This window comes from Neurospora crassa, linkage group II (genome assembly GCF_000182925.2).
Source record: "Neurospora crassa OR74A linkage group II, whole genome shotgun sequence".
NCBI classification, from domain to species: domain Eukaryota; kingdom Fungi; phylum Ascomycota; class Sordariomycetes; order Sordariales; family Sordariaceae; genus Neurospora; species Neurospora crassa.
The window spans coordinates 613,601-634,366 of NC_026502.1; the positions used below are offsets into that span (position 1 = coordinate 613,601).

General features: G+C 51.2%; 5 protein-coding genes and 1 non-coding gene across 7 annotated transcripts; 1 reads left to right on the forward strand and 5 right to left on the reverse strand.

Annotated features, from left to right (window-relative positions):
• Nucleotides 1-1,678: 1,678 nt before the first annotated feature.
• On the reverse strand, nt 1,679-1,794 carry NCU15655. The gene has a single exon (XR_897810.1). It is a non-coding gene; the product is annotated as a 5S ribosomal RNA (ribosomal RNA).
• Nucleotides 1,795-2,101: 307 nt separating this feature from the next.
• NCU03465 (hypothetical protein) lies at nt 2,102-3,987 on the reverse strand. Its single transcript, XM_950963.2, has 4 exons — nt 3,677-3,987; nt 3,484-3,593; nt 3,254-3,335; nt 2,102-3,178 (listed from the first exon to the last, which is right to left on the reverse strand). The coding sequence occupies exons 1-4, from the start codon at nt 3,677-3,679 to the stop codon at nt 3,155-3,157; spliced, it is 219 nt and encodes a 72-aa protein (XP_956056.2). The 5' UTR covers nt 3,680-3,987; the 3' UTR covers nt 2,102-3,154.
• Nucleotides 3,988-4,191: 204 nt separating this feature from the next.
• NCU03464 (transcription factor TFIID complex subunit Taf13) lies at nt 4,192-5,777 on the forward strand. The gene is made up of 2 exons (XM_950962.2): nt 4,192-4,715; nt 4,850-5,777. Exons 1-2 carry the CDS (start codon nt 4,655-4,657, stop codon nt 5,434-5,436), a joined length of 648 nt encoding a protein of 215 aa, XP_956055.1. The 5' UTR covers nt 4,192-4,654; the 3' UTR covers nt 5,437-5,777.
• Nucleotides 5,588-8,742, reverse strand: NCU16511 (the record flags this gene model as incomplete). Of its 2 annotated transcripts, XM_011395369.1 has the most annotated exons (2): nt 8,092-8,742; nt 5,588-8,061 (listed from the first exon to the last, which is right to left on the reverse strand). In XM_011395369.1, the coding sequence occupies exons 1-2, from the start codon at nt 8,361-8,363 to the stop codon at nt 5,778-5,780; spliced, it is 2,556 nt and encodes an 851-aa protein (XP_011393671.1). In that variant the 5' UTR covers nt 8,364-8,742. The 2 variants fall into 2 exon arrangements, with proteins under 2 accessions (XP_011393671.1, XP_011393670.1); XM_011395368.1 differs by having other exon boundaries at nt 5,778-8,487.
• A 250-nt stretch (nt 8,743-8,992) lies between these two features.
• vph-1 (vacuolar pH-sensitive ATPase-1) lies at nt 8,993-12,141 on the reverse strand. Its single transcript, XM_950961.2, has 5 exons — nt 11,896-12,141; nt 11,703-11,781; nt 9,634-11,643; nt 9,350-9,570; nt 8,993-9,284 (listed from the first exon to the last, which is right to left on the reverse strand). The coding sequence occupies exons 1-5, from the start codon at nt 12,022-12,024 to the stop codon at nt 9,153-9,155; spliced, it is 2,571 nt and encodes an 856-aa protein (XP_956054.1). The 5' UTR covers nt 12,025-12,141; the 3' UTR covers nt 8,993-9,152.
• Nucleotides 12,142-13,114: 973 nt separating this feature from the next.
• On the reverse strand, nt 13,115-16,717 carry NCU03462 (leucine Rich Repeat domain-containing protein). The gene is made up of 2 exons (XM_950960.2): nt 15,244-16,717; nt 13,115-15,157 (listed from the first exon to the last, which is right to left on the reverse strand). The coding sequence occupies exons 1-2, from the start codon at nt 15,836-15,838 to the stop codon at nt 13,770-13,772; spliced, it is 1,983 nt and encodes a 660-aa protein (XP_956053.1). The 5' UTR covers nt 15,839-16,717; the 3' UTR covers nt 13,115-13,769.
• Between the last annotated feature and the right edge of the window lie 4,049 nt (nt 16,718-20,766).

Sequence of the window (20,766 nt, forward strand, 5' to 3'; positions counted from 1 at the left end):
ATGCCATGGCCATAATTTTGTTGTTTGTGTCAAGTTATGCCATTGAATGCATGTCGTGTACGTGCTCATAGCGTTCGAACACACAAGAGGTCTTGACCTTCTTCGTTTTGATATGACTGGTTGAAGTTCAGGGCTCTTACTAGAAAAGAGGCCTCATTATCTACCATACTTGTTCATCTGTCTTTGTATAACCGGCAAGGAAATGAATAAGAGAGTTTCTTGTTGGGTAGATATAGGGTCATACAAGATTGAACAAACACGCAACAGATAGCCAGATACAAGGCAGAATATATATACATTTAAATGATTGTGGTTACTTTTTTTTTTTTTTTTTTTTTTTTTTCTTTTTTTCTTTTTTTTTTTTTTTTTCTCTTCCTTATTTCACCTCTTCCTCTTTTTAATTTTTCACTTCCCTGTGCCTCACTCACTCAGCCACTGGTTGGTTGTCCGTCCGCAGTACTCCTACTACTACTACTACTACTACTACTTTATATGTCACTGTCACTGTCACTGTCACTGTCACTGTCACTGTCACGAGATGGACAAAAAGGGGACTGACTGATTGACTGACTGACTAACTGACTAGGTACCTAGGCGGGATACATTTGTGCATATGCTGTGTGCGGGTGAATTCCAGTTCATTTGCTTAAAATGGAATGATGGAAGCAAAAGAATCATGGAATATATATAACCGTGGGTGTGTGGTTGGGAATATCTGTAGAAGCACGCAACACCCACTCTCTTATATATCCAGACAGATAGGAAGGAAGGAGTTGGAGGAGATAGGTAAGGTAAAGGTATCTACCTATGTACGGTACCTAGGTAGTACCTAAGTAGGTAAGGCAAGGTAAGTAGGGAGGTAGAGAGGTAGAGAGGATACTTCCTTAGCGGGAACTGCTGGAGAATTGGTGAGCCGGGAAGGAGAAGAAGAAGAAGAAGAAGAAGAAGAAGAAGGGGGGGGGGGGGGGGGGGGGGGGTGTACCTAGGTAGGTAAGCATCGGGTGACGCCGTGTCGGGGGGGAGTGAGTAAGGTAGGTACATACACCAGACATTGATGGGTGGGTGAGGTGAGAAGAGGTACCTGCTGCTGTTCTTGCCTTGCCTACTAATATCGATCGATGTCCTTTATCAATGTACTTACTGGCTGATTTTCATGCTCGTTCCTTCTTCTTCTTCTTCTTCTTCTTCTTCTTCTTCAGCATTTTTACGCATCACATAGGTCTAGGTGCAATGCCGGTATTGTTTTGACATTAGGAAAACGCACGCCTGTCTTTTTTTACCTGGAGGCAGTCCAGTATGGCCTTTTGGGACTTTGGGACTTTGGGACTTTTGGGTATAATTGAAGCGGGTGAGATTACTTAAGGTATTTAGGGTACTTAGTAAGTAGTAAAAGGAGAAGAGAAAAGACCGCGCTATTCGTGTAGTGTAACAGCGAGATCATGTCGACGTTCAACTGCGAGTATCGAATGTATCTTTGCTTCAATATATTGTATCCAGATCCAACCACCAACTCCTGGGATTGAGTGTCTGAGACAACACACAAACTGAAAGGCATTTAGCAAACCGATTACTCTTTCATTTTCCGCGACAGGGACATAGACACGGTAGAAAATTACGCTCTTGATCGTTCGTCGTCTATAACAAAAAGAACAGGAGAAAACAAAAACAAAGACCGAGAAACATACAACACCAGGGATTCGCTGGTCGTCACCGACCCAACTACTAGTCTGGCCCTCACTGGCTTATCTATGGGAGAGCGGACGGGATCCCGAGTTTTCCAGTGGGTATGGTCGTATGTGCTTGTTTCGGGCTGTTCTTGGACTTATATGAGAGAGCTCCTCTGGTCATAGATGCCGGAATGACTCGAGCCTCTTCCACACAATAAACAAAGAAATCGGCAAGTGAGAGATCTATGATAGTGAGGAGAGTAGAGAAAGCGAGGGTTATGAAGAAAGAAACATAATGGATGGCTTGCTTTGTACGAACGCAAAGTGACAACGTCAAGTAAGGCGGTCATCACCTGCTTCCCTTTTGCAGGTGGCCAAGGAAGTGCACAACATAGTCTGGGATCACCAACCGTAGAACCTTGGGGAGAAAAGAAGTTACGAGGAAAGGACATCCGCGAGCAAAAAGAACACGTGAACAGCCTCATTTCGATCTAACATTCTTTGTCGCGGAGAAGTTACATCAGCAGCCATGACCGGAACAAGTCGCCGAAGAGGACACATTTTTTTTGCAGACACCCTGTTTAGCTACCAACCTTGGACATTGGGGGTCTTGAATGCATCATTGTCTCTTCATTTGGTCTCTCAAAGAAAGGGATATGGCGCGGTGATCGTCTAGGACATCCCGCCCAAGTCTAATGAAGGATCCGCAACCTTGATAGTCTAGCCGCAGCCTGTTGAGAACCATACCAGAACCTTCTTGAACTGACCGAAGGCCAGGTGTTTAGCTACCTCGTGACCGTGCTCAACCCAGCAAGCCAGACACAAAAACCGGTGACCGCTACAAGAGCGTGGAACCCTCTGCGATGTTGGCCAGGCGAAACCAGTTTGATGCCATGTGATCCACTAGTGATATCTCAGCCACGATGATCCCATATCTCTTTTCGTACTGTCGAGCCTTGCCCAGTCGTCTAGAACAGTCGTAAACCGGCAATCCGAAGCTCAGCTCGCTCGGGTCCCATCTCGGTAAAATCATGGAGTCCAGCATTGTCGATAGGGCGTCCGCTGCTTCCAAGTCCCACAAAGACCCTGTCGATCTCGCTTTACCGAGAGGGATTGGCCGGGTGTGCTGAGTTCTGGGCGTCGATAGTCGCAAAGTGTCGGTGTCCCCGAGCACGCCAGATCGTCATCTCCAGTGCTGTCCTCCATTGCCTGATTGCCATCCGCCTGTTTCACTTTGAAGTACTTCCTTTGAATTTGTCGGCCTTGTTGTCCCGCGTCCAGAAAACTGTCTATCCTTATGTCGCCGGGGCTGTCGCTTTCTCCGATGCTCTTCTCTCCATTTTTTTTCCTTTTAGTGGAAACCCAGTGTGAACATATACTCCTGCAACTCCAAAGTTATGATTAAAAGGCGCAGTACCACGTAGTTGACAAGCGCCAAGCATTATAAAAACGTGTATTCGTGTCGAGGTAACAAGGGAAAGAATGATTTAGTTGCCAACAAGCATGGAGAACTATTCAACATATCTTATTAGTCTCTTTGGTCTAGAACAGACAGTGGATTGTGTGGAACAAACGGGAAAACATACCGCCATGAAGATACAACATATGCTAACATACGGACTCAGCCGCTCGCCTATCCTTGCGCACTTCCAGAAGATGCCCATCAAGCTGTTCATTTTTCATGTCAGCACGTCGTTCCGTTGACCAGTCCCTGTGTATCTTTTGTCTCTCCTAAAACCCGCCCTGTTTTCAAACTTTATGCGGTGTCGAGGCAGAAGAGACAGGTCCATCGCCAAAAAGGGGAAAGGCAACTCACCCATCCTTGTTCCGGTCGAGGATCGCGGGGAACATCTGATGTATGTATGTCGAGGTGCAGACGAGGAGGATGATGACTAGAAGGAGGGATTGGAAGTTGAAGAGCGCGGTCTGTGAAGATCATCAAAGTGGTTAGCGATGATGTGATGGGATGCAATGGGAGGTGATGCGCCATGACGTTGCGGGTGACATACCATGGTGGGCGCTTTGATATGATGAGGCTGTCGGGGAAAAGAAATTCTCGTTATTTGGAGACGCGTCCAGGTCTCGTCGCTCGCTCGTCGTCCTTGCCGTGGATATCGCGGGTGGAGGTGTCGTAAACTTGCCGTGTTGGTGGTTACGTAGGTGTAGTCAGTGGTGATTGTGGAGGCCAGGGTGTCATAGCTCCTTCCACGGCTTCCAGGGCAAAAGAGGCCCGCGAGGCTGCGAAATGCCACACTGAACTTTCAGCGTTGTTAGGGGTGCCGCTCAGCAGTCTCACGCCCCGGGGCGCGCACAGCTTCAGCTCTTCCATTGTGGTTCGCTCTTAAGTGGAAGTGGAATGGATGTGACTGGAAGCTGATTGGTCATTGGACTCCATACCCGTCTTGTGGAGCCACGGTTACACAAGGCAGGGGTTCCTGGCGCCGTTGGGGGGCCTGGGGGCCTTGGGGGCCTTTCTTAGTCCCGTTTGGCATTTCGGAGCCTCATTGTTGATCGATCCATCATCGTCATCGTTTTCAACTTCGAACCCGTCCTCCGACAAGACGCCTAAGTTGGGACATATGCCGCCGGGCTGGACGCTCTTTTCAATCAACTAACTAGACAGCTATCGTACAGCCTACCAGTTTCGCTCGATTAATCCAGCGCTGCATCATCCTCTCAGTCGTCAAACATTTGCGCTCCCTCACCACTTAACGCGACAAGGCTGATCGAGCTCTCGACCCCGCGCAACTCGAAGCTCTAAATCGCACCAGCCTTCGACGTTGAGCTTCTAGGTCTGCTCAACTGAGCCTCTGAGCCCGTCGATAAATTCAGCCTTCTACTCGGTTCCTATCCAAACCTTCCTCGTTTGCAACGCATCTCTACTGCGAACCGCAACCTCAATCCTCCATCCACCTCCATCCACCTCACCTTCGTCCATCACCATCCTCACACTTCGGGGCCTCAAGCCCACCCACCCCCAGCCCACCATGGAACCCCGCGCCCGCGCCGGCAAAAATGTCGGCAAAATGAATTTTAACCACAACGAACGTACGTCTCTTCTTTTTCCCACTCCCCATTTTTCCCCTCCTCCCCATTCCCCCCCCCTCTTCCCCCCTCCCCATTTCCCCCCTCTTTTCATCCCCCACCTAGACTAACCCCCCCTCTTTTTTGCATCGCAACAGTAGCCCAACTCCTCTACGGCCACGGCGACCTCAAGAACCCCCTGCCCGAAACCGTGCGCGTGCTCGACGAGCTCATCACCGACTTCATCCAGGGCGTCGGCTTCGAAGCCACGCGCGCCGCCCACCACGCCGGCCGACAAAAAGTCAAGTTTGAAGATTTCGAGTTTGCCATGCGCCGGAACCCGCGGTTCATGGGCAAGATCCAGGAGGTGTTTGAGAAGAAAAAAGAGATCGAGGCGGCGCGCAAGAATTTCAACATTGAGGATCAGTTGATGAAGGATGCGGATAAGGAGGAGAAGGAGAAGGAAAAGAAGGGGGGTAGTGCTGACAAAGGAGACAAGGAGAAGGGGGAGAAAGGGGAGAAAGAGAAAGAAAAGGGAGGGGAGAAAGGAGGAGGAGGAGGAGAAAAGGAAAAGGAAAAGGGACCGGGAAGTACTGTCTCGGGATCGGGGTCGGGTTTAGGTTCCGGCGGTGGCGGGACAAAGAGGAAGAGACAGCAGAGTGTGTTGGAGGATGAAGAGTTGGATGAGTTGGATGATGATTTGGAGGCCGAGGCGGATATTGGCACGGCGACGAAGAGGAGGTAGGATCTCCTTGGGTGGAACCGTCGTCGCTGAGAGTATTTCGTTTTGGTTGGTTCCGGGTTTTGGCCAAGTTGGTCTGTGATTTGGGAAGAAAAGGGGACGACGGCATGGCATTATTTCGTTTTGATAATATGCATAGCGAGGCGTTAAGGGACATGGATACGGTTAGGTTGGTCAAGCATGGGGATTATTGCCTTGAACGGGCTATGAGCTTAGGAAGTTCTATCACTCTTGACACAATAGCTTCCTTTTACAGTAGCCGTATCAACATTACTCTTCATACCAGCCCTTTATTAAACCCATCTCTCTCGCTTCGCAAGAAGTGCCCAGGACCTATTTTCCCGTTACTTTCCATTCCCATTTCTCTGTCCCTTCCCCTTCCCCTTTCCCTTCCCCCCCTTCCCTTTCTCCCCCTCAATGGCACTAACCCCCTCAAAAACCATAATCTCCCCTTTCCCAGGCAACATTCCCTCCGGCACTCTAACCTCCACCTTCTCCAAGACCTCCTTGGTCATCTCCCACTCCACCGCAGACTTGCCCGCATCAATCCTAGGCATCCTCATCTCCGGACCAATCACCATATTCATACTCTTCTTCTTCTTCGTAGCAGTCGCATTCACATTCACATTCACATTCCACTCCGCAACCTGCCTCATCAAATCCTCCATCGCCTTCCCTGTCGCTTTCATCATCGCCACCGCCGGATCTCTATACGGGCCATACCCAAGACTGGTAAAAAGACACCCGACAAAGTGCTTCTTGTCGTCCGGAACAGAGGGACGCGGCGGGATGAGCAGTGCCGTGCCGACTAAGCTGCGCTGGTGCTTGGCCAAAGCGTTTTTGCGGGCTTGGATGGGGTCGACGGACTCGGCGGCTTCTTCTTGGTCTTGAAGGAGATTGTTGGTTTGTGAGGAGGTGGACGTGGATGTGATGGGGATGGAAGAGCAGTGCGCCTGGTAGGCTTTGTAGGCTCCGGGGTAGTGAGTGCGGAAAATCCTGGCTATGCCGGTGCCCCAGTCGCCTTGGGCGTTACAGGCGTGGATGAGGAGGGAGCCAGGAGGGGGTGCGGGGGAGAAGATGTCGGAGGAGTTGGCGTGGGGGATGAGGGTGAGGCGGTGGGTGGTGAGGGGTGGTGGTGGTTTTTGTTGTTGTTGTGGTTGTTTGGTTGATGTTGCTGCTTTTGCTTGTGATGATGCGGATGTCGTCTTCGTCTTTGGTTCTGCTTTTCGCGCCTCCCGTGTTCGCGTCTCTGCTGTCGTCTCTGCTACACCCGGCGACGACAACCCCAAGGACCTCAACACCACACTCCCACCGTTGATGATCATATCATTTCCCACCTTCCAGCCACCCAAATCCTCTTGGTGTTCCAACGCACTGGGACCAAACTTGCGACCTTTCTTAAGACTGAACGTGAAATACGACGGAACCTTCTTTTCGACTGTTCCCATTGGTTCAGCTTTCTTCTCAGATTTCACTTTCCCATCGCCACCATCTTTCAAGCCATTGTTTTCCTGAGTCTGCTGAGTCCGCTGAACCTGCTGAGCCTGCTGATTCTTTTGATCCTGCTGATTCTTTTGACTCTGCTGAACGTGCTGAGCTTGCTGAACCCGCTGAACCTGCTGAACCTGCTGAACCCGCTGAACCTGCTGAACCTGTTGAGACTGCTCATCCTGCTGAGTCTGCTCACTCTGCTGATTCTTCACTCTCCCACTTCCACTTCCACTTCCACCAGCACCAGCAGCACGATTACGCCTAACGGCAGCCCATCCACCCATATGAGCAAGAATGCTCCCGCGGTTCTTGCTTCCCTCGCGGCTCTCAAGTCTCCGAATTCTTACGCCCCCAGTACCTTCAGCACCTTCAACACTACCACCAACACCACCACCACTATTACTGACCTCAGCGAGGCCAAAGTCCGCCACCTTGGGTTCCTCCAGTACTGTTTTCCTGTTTCTTGGTTTCTGTCCCTGTTCCGTGCCATTCAACCCATTATCACCGTTCTGTACTTCCTCCTGTGCCGCTGGCATGTCCGAGACTGTGGAGGGATCTTGATCCATTAGTAGCGGATGTGTCCGTGCTAATATCGCTTGCTGACGTTGCTGACGTTGCTGACGTTGGTGCTGTTGGTGCTGTTGGTGCTGTTGTCCCTGAATCTGTCTCACTTGCTGTTGCTGATGTTGCTGATATTGCTGTTGCTGCTGGTATTGTTGATGCTGATGCCGATACTCCTCCCTCCCCACCGCCAGTTGATGATACCCCCTCTGCTGCTGCTGTTGTCGATACCCCCCATATTGTTGTCGGTGCCCCTTTTGCTTGGTGCTATGCAGCCCAATAGTATTCACCTTAGTATCCCACGCAATTTGCTGTTGCTGGTGCTGTTGCTGTCGTTGTTGCTGCCCTGCTCCGTTCACTTTCATATCCACATCCACTTTGACTTGCTCCAGCTTCTGTCCCAACCTTTGCTCCTGCCCCAACCTCTGCCCCATCACCTGTCCCATGTCCAACCACTTCGCCATCTCTAACCTCTTCTCCCTCTCTATCTCCATCTCCATCTCCTGCCCCAGTTTTTCCGGCTTATGCCCCAACTCCTGTCCCTTCTCCAACTTTTGCTCCAACCTTTGTCCCAACCTGTGCTCCTGTCCACGTCCCTTTTCGAACCTGTGCTCCTGTCCACGTCCCTTTTCTAACCTCTGCCCCATTACCTGCCCCATTGCCTGCCCCTGCCCCTGTCCCTTCTTCTCTTCTAAACCCTCAACTCCCGGCACCCAGCCCTCCACCACCTTTCGCTGTGGCTGACGCTGTCGCTGCAACTGCAACTGCACATCCAAAGGAATCACCCTTCCCAACGGCTGTTGAGAAGACGATGCACCATGGCGAAGGATGAGATTGAGTGGGGGGTTAAACACCCGGAGGTGGCTTGTTGGTTTCATTGTTTTTCTTTTGCTTTTTTTGCTTTTTGCTGCTGCTGTCGGTTGTTGAAGTAGAGGTATGTTATGGGTCAGGTATCCCAGGGAGACAGGAAGGACGGGAAACAGGAAGGACGAGAAAGATGGATGGATGGTTGGATGGTTGGCTGGTTGGAAAGAAGGAAAGAAGGAAGCGGGGAAGATAGAGTACAGGAGGGGGGGGGTAAGATAGGTAGGTACCTAGTTATCCCCGCCTTAGGCCTGGGTAAAGGGAAACTGAAAAACGAAGACAGAGGGAAAAAGAGTGACGCGGGTGAGTTAGTAAGTGAGTATGAACTTGAATGCGATGTGAATTGATCACGACGTGTTCACAATTGAGGAGATAGCTAAAGGGAAGGGAAGTGGTTGAAGCATGATGTCGGCCGGATAAACGGTAAAGCTGATTGGTGTAACCTGAAGAGGGCAAGACCGATGCAGGTGCCAAGACGGCTCCCCCTCCTTTTGGAGGGGTGTATCATCCGACCCTATGTAACTCTGGGAGACTAGTAGCCTTTCAAGACTACGACTACGTATGGCTCTGGACCTCGGGATACCAGACTGATAAGATACAGCACTTGAGGAATGACAACCAGAGCTAGGTCTGGAAGTGCTTCAACGGTCGCAGAATAGGAATACCAATGCCATATCATTGCTCTATGCATCTACAGCTGCCAACACCACACACCCAACTATCCTCTCTCTACTCACCACTCTAATGAAACTATGACCAAAAAGTAACAAACCAACAACCAAAAAGACCAAGCAAAACAGTCATCAACCTATGTACTCCTTGAGCTCCTCCGACTCTTCAAGCTGTTGCTTGAACGAGAACGGCGTGAACGGCCATCCGCCAAACTCGGCAAACTTGGAGAAGGACTCGACCCACGCGAGACGCAACGAGTGAAGCTATCGTTTTAATCTTCGTTAGCAAATGACTTCCCATACATTCACATTAGCAACGGAACACTTACCATAGCAGAGACACCCTCCATGATAATCAAAATGATGACACTGAGGACAAAGAACATGGCAAACGCAACCACAAGGAAGATGGCACCGCCAAGACCCTTGGATTCCAGCGCCTTCGCCATGGTCATGGACCAGAGCACAGCCGAAAGCTGCTGATGCGCCAGCGAAAGAGCCCAGAGACGGAGGTAGGAAGCCGTGTGCGAGACCGAGTTGAGGCAGAATTCTGTCCTGTTGTTAGCACGTCATCTTTGACAGATCCCGGACGAACGGAAAAAAGAAAACTCACCAATGGTATGAATAACCTGGTGAATCATCACTTCACCAAACTCAAACTCCTCATGTTCACCATCACCATGCTCATCGTGGGTAAGCATGGCCGCGCCCTCATAGTCGTCACCGTTGCTAGGGTCCTCCTCATCATCTTCGTCCAGGGCACTAACACGAGACCGCTCGCCAATACCGCGATAGCCCTTGGCGCGCGCCCGGTTGTTCTCCCAGCGAAGATAGAACGGCTTGAGGAAGAGTAGGATAGGAACCTGGATGACAGCCAGCAACAGGAGAATAACCTGAACTGTAGCCTGGCCAGGGTAGAGTTCGACCCCACCGTCAAGCGTACCAGGCTGCAAGAACATGTAGATCAACATGTTCAAGAGTCCAGGCGGCTGCCTACCGGTGCCAAACCAGTCGACGGACCACTTGTAGATAATGCAGAGGACGAGATAGCCAAAGATAGACTGGAAGAAGATCATACCCGGGACAAAGTTACCCCAGATATCGATCGGCCTCTTGAAGTGGCGGGCGTTAATGTATGAGAAGCACAGCGAGTACGTCATGTGCGCCCAACCCAGAATGATAGCCATCTTCATCTTGTAACTGTTGATGAAGAGCAACTCGTTCTCGGTCCCGTGCCAACGCCAATCGAGACCAAAGGGATAGCGGTAACCGTTGGGTTCGCGGAGCACGGCCTTAACCGTCATCCCTTCCTTAAAGTTTTCCGGTACAACCCACTTCCACTGACTGTCAAAGAGGGTCATGGACTTGGAGAATACATCATTGTAGATAAGACCGGTGTAGACAGAGAAAACAGCCATGACCAACACAATGTAACGACCGTAGAAGACCATGGCGAAGAGCTCAAACGTGACCTTCTTCAAGGGCTTCTCCCAGTAGATCATGGCAAGGGCGGCGCAAAGCATGATGAGGGCATGACCAAAGTCACCGAACATGACAGCAAAGAGGAAGGGGAAAGTGACAATGACCGGAATGGCAGGGTTGACTTCCTGGTAGGTAGCAGTACCGTAGGCGTTGACGATGGTCTGGAAAGCCTCGGTAAACTTGTTGGTCTTGAGATACGTAGGAGGGGTCTTGTTGGTCCGGATCTCGTTGATAATGGACGGGACCGAAAGACCAGCCCGGTTGTTGACATCCTGCAGAGTAGACCTGATGAGCGGCAGGTCGTTGGTAGGACACCAACCCTCGGCAATCAAAGTCCGGCGGGCCCGGTCGTATGAGAAGAGGTTGAGGGTGTTGTAAACAGCCTTCTCCTTGCTGATGGTAATCATCCAAGCCGAAAGTGACTGGGAGATCTGTGCAAGCTCAGCCTCGAGCGTCTGCTGGGTGTTGCGAAGGACGTTTTGGACATCTTCAAGTCTAGCGTTGACCTCGTGGACCTGATCGCGGCGCAGATCGCTGTGCTCATCGACATTGTACACCTCGGCGCCCATGGATTCGGAAATGCGGCGGATCTTGGCGAGAATCTCCTTGCCGTGGGCAAAGATGACGAAGACGTTCTTGAGAACGGGCTCGTTGATGGTGGGATCGATCAAAGGCTCGGGAATCTCGGCCTGGTTCATGTAAAGGTTACCGCGGAGGGTACGCCAGAGGATGCGCTCAAAGGCATCGACGCGGTCTCTGCCGATGACGCCGGCGACGAAACCAATGTTCATGCCAGAAAAGGAACGCTCGACATCGGCGGCCGTGTTGTGCTGCTCGACATCCTGCAGCAGAGGGGCGTCATCGTTGTCGGTGGACGCCCTAATCTCCTCGACGTTGCCGTGGGCGCGGTCAAAGAAGCCGCCAGCCTCGCGCAGGACCCATCTCCATTCCGTCAGCTCGACCTCGCGCTTCTTCAATGTTTCGTAGCTCTCGTTAAGAGAAGAGACGCGCTGCTCCAGGGTCTGGGCACGCTCGGCGAGTTCGTCGATCTCGGTGGTGGTGGGCGGGGTGAGGATGTCTACGTCGGGGTCGAATTTGCGGAGAGGGATCCCAGCCTTTTCCATCTGGGAGTGGAAGTAGCCTTGGCACACGCCAGTTAGCCAGGATGCCAAGTGGTGGCTTCGAGAAGAGGGGACATACGCAGTTGGCGTTCGACATTGTCGAGGCGTCTAATGTCTTGGGTAAATGCTCTCTGGAAAGCACTGAGTTCCGAGTTGAGCTATAGCGGCACATATTGTTAGTGACTGGCTGATGTTGATGTTATTGTTTGTTGACGTTGCTGGTGGGTTCTCGTGATGCTGTACAGGCAGGGAAGGGACTCGGGTGGCATTACGTCTCTGAAGTGGACAAGCCCCAGCTCGCCCAGGGCATTGCAGACTTCGCGGCCGATTTCGTTGGAGATGTAGAGCTGGACCATGCTCATGTCCGCCGAGCGGAACGGCGTGTCCTGTTTCGGCGCCATCGTGGATGACCCGATTGAAGCGGAATGCTGTGTGCAACTCCGGGTCGTTGTCGTGGGTTTTGGTGGTGGTTTGGATTCCGTTCCAGGTTCGATTGCGACGACGTCGGAGTCTCCAACATGGAAGGCGTTGTTGCTGCTGTGGTTCGCCAAGGTCACACACAGGTGGACCATGCGTCGCCGCGCCAGGCAGTGGCCACTCATGTTGCCTCTTCCCTGCCGCCGCCAGCCGGTCGCACTTTGCTGACGCACATTGCCAGCAGCTGGCACCATCAGCTGGCGACCTCGTGAATGCGCTGACTATACCCTAACCCTGGATATGCAACTCTTGCTCACTTTCTCTCATCGCAGTGACGTTCGAACACAACAATGCTTTGTCTAAAGTCTCATTCTTTCGGTGTACGAAAGCTTCGTTTTGAGAAATGCCATAATTATTCCTGAGGTGTAGGTATAGTCGAGGTTTATATTATCTGCTCTCACTACAAGTCTTTATAACCAGACAGATAATCTACATGAACTACTATGGGGCAACGGAGGCACCTCAATCACTCCTCAAACTCTCTTCAGTTCACTTTCACTTCCCCAATACAACTTAAATCAACCCCTCATCACAGCGCAAAGTGGAATGTCAGCCAGCAGCCCCAATACCTAAACACGAATCGATCCCATCACCTATGTACCAACACAGACGGGAGGCAAGTACGCAGGTACCGACCGTCTTTTGCATCTATAATGTACATCTTACATCGACTGTTTCAGTGACATCACTTGTAGTAACTATGTTCCAGCCTTTGCATATGTACAATGAATGCATCAAGGGACCATTGGAGAGAACTTTTTATTCGATGCTCTTGTTCAATGTGTCTGTCTGCTTCAACAACTCGGCCCAACGAGGAGAGGGACCCTGATTACCAACTAACACCCCCCACGCGGGGTCGGGCCAAAAGGGAATGGGTGACACCCAGTGACCACCATCCATCACACATATCAATTACTCACTCACTTATTCACAGCGGTTCCAAAACAATTCCGATATCTTATCTGCTTCTCGCATATCATTTGGCACATGCTGAATGATGATAATGCTGTGAGCTTGTAATATGTACAGACTTTGCTTAGTTCAGGTAGCCGAGTAGATATGTGTATAAATGTAGCACAAATCTCCCTCCCCTCGAATCCCCTGGGTTCCCCCACCAGAAGCTATCAATAAGTACACAATACATGCAACTTCGAAAGGCAGTCATCACAAAATCTGTCTGTCTCTCGCCTCCTGTTCATCTCTTCATGACCAAACAGTCAATTCCTTATCCTTGGAAACTCCTGCTTTTGGTTAATTTGATGTCCATCGATGCAAAGCAAAATCTTGGATAACCCTTCTTTTGATCAAGGCAACAGAAAGCCAATGCCTCCCAAAAACTCCATGCAATGACAATGACGCGAAGAGCCGGGAAACCCTCAAATACCGATGAATCCTTTGTTGGGGAAATGGATATTGGAACTCTCAACGACCTCGCTCTCGACATGCGAAAAACTAAAATAAAACGAAGAATAAGAAAATAAGACTCCAAACTCCGTTCGTTGACGCAAAAAAACCGAAGGATATCTCGCTTGTCATGCCGGTCATACCATGCAATGCCATGCAAACATAGGGAATACATAAGAATGAATATAAAAAAAAAAAGTGAGTTGAGAGTCGGAAAAACAGTTGTGACGAGGAACAGATCGATCGCGGATCCAAAAGGAGCTGCTTAGAGCTTGCGCCCAAACATGAAGCTCCCGTACATACCGCCGACCTCAGCTCTTGCGACGGGGATCTTTCTCATTCCCCAAGCTTCGGCGCCCATCTTCCAACCACGGCTGCCGTCGTCGTGTGGCACAGAGGGGTCCTGAGACTTCTGTCGCACCATCCATCCGCGGCTTCCCACCTCCGAGGTGCGCCAGCCCATGCGCTGCAAGGTGGCAGACGACTTCACCACACGACGGAAAACATCTTCTGCCAACTCAACCACTTCGAGAGGGGCCGAGAAGGGCTTCATGATGGCACAGCGGCTGTTGAACAGATATACCAGGTCCAGCTCGTTACCCCACAAATCCGAGAGATCGAGGAACTTGAGCGTGTGAGGAACCCATTCGAGCTGCTTCTCAATATCGTCTGTCTCGTCCGGCACAAAAAGACGGTTAACATCCTCCAGAAGAAGGGATCGGCCAATAGCCAGTTCCTCGAGATGCTTGGTCAAGGGCCGAAGCAAGTCAATGTGCGAAGGATCCATCTTGCTTCCCTTCAAACTGAGGGACTTGAGGGTCGTGGGAAGGATGGGAATTAGCTCAGAAATGTCTTGGACATCAAAGAGCTGGTGGCTTCTAGCATCAGTAGCCAAGCTCAGGTATACGAGGCCCTGGGCAGCAGGGTGGTTAGCGAGGAAATCAATCACGCCGCGCGCCGAGAGCAATTTGCACTTGGCGATATTCAGGTGAGTGATCCTGGCCGTGTAGGGGATCGACATGAGGGCAGCATCAGTGATGCGAGTGCCGGCGACGTCAAGGTGCGTCAACCGGGTTAGTCGGGGAAGAATAGCCTCAAAGACAGTTGAAGGCAATGTCAAGCACTTGTGCAGCGAAAGGCGGCGAATCGTCAACTGCGCGGGCCAATCCGCCGTCACTATCGACGTGAAGGAATCCTTAAAAAAGGTAGAAGTACATCCGCAAAAGTCCAAAGCCTCCATGCGCTCAAGACCCAAAAACAGCTTTCTCAACACATCCACACTCAAATCCTGGTCAATGTGCTCCTGGACCAAGAACTCCTGAAGATTCGGGGTCAACTCGAGGCATCGGAGCAAGGTCTCGGAAGTCAAATTGCGAGCCTGGGATCGTTCGGCAGCCGTGGAGAAGAGCTGTGAAGGGTTGAAGTGGCAGAAGTCAAGTCGTCGGACGATTGTGCCCAGCGTTTGGTGCTCGGCGATATGGGTCAGGAACTTGTGGAAGATTCTCGAGTGGGGGATGGTGATCTGGCTGTACAGCGTGCTCAAGGTAGCAAGGTGGAGTGTCTTGGACGTCAGCAACAGCGACATCAGATCGATATTGCGCCGGGTTACGCCGTTCGGGGGAACATCGAGGAAGAGGAGGCCGATGATGGCGGCTGTCACATCACATGGTGGTTAGCGGACGGGTTGTTCCCAGATGCGAAGCGGGGGAGGGGCATTATGGAGCCGGATGGGTACGTACTCAAAATTTCAGCAGGAAGCCTCTCGATGGGAGCCTCACCCGGCCTGATTTTGACACTTCTGGGATCCTTTGGCGGACTGCCCCAAACGTTATTCAAAATGGTCAGGTCTCCAAAGCTCCTGCTAGCAAGCTTGCCTCTAACCTGGATTCCCTTCCAGCCTTGGAAGCCGTCGGCGGGGGCAACATAGCCACGAAGCCTGCTGTTGGGTTGGGTCACTGGGGGGCGGAACTGGGTCTGGATCATGCTGAAGGTGTCGACCTTGTTTAGGGTCGAGGGGCCGGGAGTGACCTCGGGGGTGCGATCGTCAACAACCTCTTCGTCGACGTCGAAGTGGGAGACCTTGGAGTGAGTGAAGGTCTGGGTAAGGGTGTTTTCGTTCTCGCGGATGGAGGAGAAGGAAGAGCGCGACGCCCTGTCGGGAGAAGGCTGGCGGTTTTGAGCCTCACCCATGGTCTTGTTGTTGTTGGTGCACTCGTTAGGAGAAGGCAGAGCTGGGGAGAGGCACTCCTGGTCGGCAGGAGGAGTGATAGGAGGGGTTGGCGCTTGGATTTCATCCATGGCCGCGAATGTGTTGAGGTGATGCAAGATGACCATGTTGATTGAGGAAGGAGGACGAAAGGTCGGAGGGGGCTTGGCCGAGCCCAATGGCAAAGATGCTATGAGGTCAGGTGTGCGACGGCGGAACAATCGATAATTGACAGCAAGCGGTGGGTGACCTTGTTTGACGTCCTTTGTTCGGTGATTTTTTTTGGCTCCTTGAGGGGGGGAGAAGGGACGATGTCACAGACGTTGGCGGGCCGGGATGAATGTTCGGGGGTACAAGCGGAGGAGGACGTTAGGGTTGGATGGAAACTCTCGAGCAACAAGAGACGAAAAGTCGGACAGTCAAAGATCAAAAAGGTTGGAGCTACAGAGCCACGAACAGGGAAGGATGGTTTGTTGGTGGATCAGTTGGATTTTCGCTTGTGGTGGGATGTCGGTGTCTGGAAGCTCTTGGATCCCGGCGAGGTTATAAAGAGCCGTTCTGGGATCGCCCCTCGCCAAGTTGGGGTAACCCTGGATCGACAGGTGAGACAGGTGTCCAAGCGTGTGGTCCCACGAGCTCACGAAAAACAGGCGTGGACAGGCGTGCCGAAAGACCGGACTTTTTTTGTTCTTTGGCGGGCGTGGACTAGTCTAACTAGCCGCTTGGTGTTTTTCTATTAGTCAAGGGATGGTGCTGTTAGGTAAGAAGAACGAGGTTGAAGGGGTCCCGGCGATGCAAGTGATGCGGGGATGCAAGTGGAAGCAGAGGGCGGGACAGGTTCGTTGTTCCCTTGGACACTGCAGTTGAAGAGTTGGAGTTGGCTCCGCAGCAGTCGTGATCTGGCTCACAGATGGTGCCAATCCCCTCACGCAGCAGCAGGATCCTGTCGATAGGTGCTCGGGTCGGAGATCCCAGAGCCGTCGCCGCCGCCGCCGCCGCTTCTTGCCGCTGGCTACCTAGGGTAAAAGAAAGATGGCCAAACAAAGTGCCCAGACCAACAGCCCAACTGCTGTCAGGTGAGGCAACCTCAAAGGGAAGCTAGGTAGAGGTAGGAAAAGCGTGGAGAGAGGCTGTCGGGAGCGACCGAGAACACAGTAGGGTACGAATAGAAGTCGCTAAAGTGTGGCTTTTCCTTCGCAGGTACCGTGTCTTTGTACCTCTGAAACCTGGGGAAATATGTGGATTGCTGGCGCTACCAGAAATTAGGACCGGCAGTACAAAACGTGCGCCGACCGCTTTACCTAGTACCGATGGGGACGAAGGGGAAGTGATGGGATGGGGTAAGCGCAATATGACCTCAAATGCGCACGCGGTATGCGTAATTTTGGAGTTCCCCTCCGCTTGGTCTTGCGTTCCTTTGGACGGTCGATCGGTCGGATTGCGTTGGTCCGTCGGATGAGGTCCTGTTCCTGTTCTGTCGTTCGTTTCTTCTTCGTTGTTCGGTTACCGTACGCGGTTGACAGGACTGTAATAAGCGAATGTCTTGTTGGTTGTTGTTGTTGTTGGTGTTACACTATGGTTGACAAGAACGGCAGAAGAATCGACCAGAACAAGAAGCGAGGGCAGTTGCGAATGGAAAAAACAGGACACACTGATTAAATACTAAGTGTCGAGCTGATTTGCAAAATGAAAAAGTAGGTACCTAGGGCAAACCGGCAAGCGGTGCCGGGAGGGCTGCTTGAATTTTCTGTCACTCTGCTAAGTCGTCGTTTTCATTACTCAACGCAAATTCAAGGGAAAGGATGTCCGTCCTTTGTCGCCTGCGTGGCCCTGCCCAGGAAAGACCTGTGTGCTGCCTGCCAGGAATGTGTGTACTTTGCCTGTGGGCGGGACCCAGCCGTGTGGTCCAATGCCCCCGCCAGACCCTCAATACTGTACAGAGTCATTACAGTCCACCCTCTGTGCCTCTGCAGAACGCAGAAACCCTTCGTTCAGTTGGCAGTTATGGACTCATCCTGGAAGGCCCCAGTTAAAATGGGCTAATGTCGAAGGGAAGACCGATTGACAGTGGGGTCCATCGCCGCTACCAAAAAAAAAAGAAATGGTCGATGGAATAGGTTTCCAATGATGCCAATGCCCTTTTCTACCACTCAGACGGACGCACGGAAGATGGAAACGCGGTGGAAACTGGGTCAAAAAGCCCAAGACGTTCTTTCCACACGAACTGGTGATGGTCATCAGGGACCGGGTCCCCAACGATGCAGGAATTTCTCGTTTTTGCCTCATCTGTCCCACTATCAGAGCTTCGGTTGACAGACGGTCATTCTAGTGTATGGAAAGTAATCGGGTATCTTGGGCCTGGTTGATCTTGCAGCATCAGTGACCTACCAGAGACACGAAACGGACCAACCAGAGCCTGATATCGCCCACCAAACGTCCAAATCGAGTAACTGCTTCTTGGATCATTTTTGTGCCATCGATCGTTTACTTGTAACTGATTCCAGTTTTCAAAAGACGTACGTACCAAGAGATACGCAGTGCCGGATCGCTGCAATGTTGCTCAACAGCTCAAGTTGCCGACCACCGCAGATAACCCAAAATACCCAAGTTTCCATGACACACCTAGCATCACCGGTGTGAAGTGGCAGTGGTTGACAAGAATGACCCGGGCTGCCAATGGCTGCTCTCTGGTGGGCTGGTGGACTGGTGGCTGGCCAGGCTCGCCAGCTTGAAGTCCTCAGCAACTTAACGGTACATGCGGTACAATACCAAAGTTACGTGCTCGTACGTAATGTAATGGCTTGGAGGCGAGACTGAGAGCGACCTTCTCCACCGACGGAATGACAGCCGCGACATCTCCACCTCAGAAGGGACGCCGGCCTGCTTCTCCAGATTCATTCCGATCCCGTGCACATTTCGACCATTTGACATATCGACTGGTATGAAGAGCACCCAATTCGCGATGCTTTTTTGAATCATTCTCTTATCTTGTCTTGGCCACCTCCGACGCTGCTCTGGCGATCTGCGGCTGATACGACCCTTGGCTGACGTGACCAACTTCCAAACTGTCGCTCTTTGGAAAGGGTCGGAATCGCATTCTCACAACTACGTACGTCTCGACGGGCAGCCCCTTATATCATATTTCTTGTACACTACGGATTCCCAGACACAACAAGCAATTGAACCAGCAATTAAGCTTTTGTCAAATGACTCGTTGACATGGGGAGCAACGAGGGGCCCGGCGACTACATATGTATGTACACTACACACACGCCGCTTTGGACCCCTTTCTGCACCCTTTGAGAGATCGACTCCACGCCGTTGTCGGCGGATCTCTCTAGCTCTTCTCTAGATGGGCCAATCAAACTCTCCATCGGAAGACAAGGTGACCAGAAGATCAACGACAGTGGGGAGAAGAGTCAAAAGCCCAAAGTCAATCTCAACCAGCCGGCCATCAGAGATGATCACCCCAAGAAGATAAGATGACAGATACTTGAGCAGTGCCAAAACTTCAAGCGTTGAAATGATATGATCCTGCTAGCAGACTACCTACTGGGAGACGACGGGATGGATGAGGTGATGCCAAGCAGTCCAGAGGTTGCAGCATTCCGTCAACAATCCCAGAGAGGCTCAGAATTGTTCACGTGCACCTGATCATTCGCACCGCAAGTTCTCGCTTGTTTTGCTGAGAACAAGCCACTCTTCTGGTTGATTCCCCAAATTCCCCCCCCTGTCACCGTCTTCTCCAATCCGGGGAGCCGCTTCCTGCCGCCCCGAGCTAACCCTGTCTCGACTTTGCTGCGTGTCTTTCCTTGTGCTTGTCGTAGCCTCAGTCTCCCCTTTCCCCGCATATCAATTGGGGGAGAACCTCGACGGGACCACACACAGCTTGCATAAAAAAGGGGAAAACAGCAACGTATACCAAGAATATGTGCGTGGGAAGAACAAGAAAGTACCAAGTGTGCCCTGGACAAGTCTGTCCATCACATCAACAAGGTGGTAATAGTCATCATCATCATTGCACAAACACATCCAAGTCGCCAACAAACACCACACATTACACAACATTTGCAGTTTACATATTCCGTGTGACCTTTCCCCTTTTTCCATCTCCGCGGAGCTGACGTCTGACCTTTAACGTTCTTCATACACTACACCACTTTGACAACGTGGAAATAATGCGGGATTGCGTGCTAGGTGATATATGTACGCAGTAGATGGATTCTGGAAGAGCACATTTCAGCACGTAATACTGGGTTACGTTGACGTTGACCAGGTCATTATAACTATGCAGTGTTGCTTTGCCAGTCAGCCTTTGCCAGGTTCACCAAGTTGTTGTCAAGTACTCGCCAAGATTAAGTGCATGTCAAATTTCATCCTGCGGACAGGAAGGAAGCCAACGCAAAGCCCACAACAAAAAGAACTTTTCGGCAGTGCAGTTAACACAATACAATGCAAAACGTTGCAGATAAGCAGGCAGAACTGAAAGAAAACAACTAAAAAGCCAAGGCATCCAGACCGGGCGTCCGTGTCTCCCAAGTTTTACCCCAGGTTTTCGGGCAGTTCCTAAAAGTCTTGGCCAGATCATCGCTCCCTCCCAACCCTTCCTTCCCTTCCCTTCGCTTGCTCGCAGTCGCATCCGTCCCCCCTCCCGTCCAGTGTCACCCGCCGCGTCAACCGAACAACTTTTCTTTTTTTTTTGCCAACGACAGCACGCCAAAAACGCCTTGGGACAAGGGGAGCAGTTAGTGTAAAAAGGTGTAAAAAGGAAGAGAGAGAAACAACAAAGAAAGGCTTCTAACGAACGAAGCTTGTGCGATGTTTCTCCAAAAGTCCCCAAGCTCGGTACCTTGTCTATCCACCGTTCTCCCCAAAAAAAAAAAAAAAAAAAAAAAAAAAAAAAAAAAAAAAAAAAGAGACAGGAAAAGAAAGAGAAAAAAGACAATCGATGTGACCAACAAGTCCCTTACCTTTTGTTGTTTCACCTTTGATGAAACTTAAAAGGGCCATAGGAACCAAGGAAGAAAAAAAGAAAAAAAAAGGAAAAGGAAAAAAA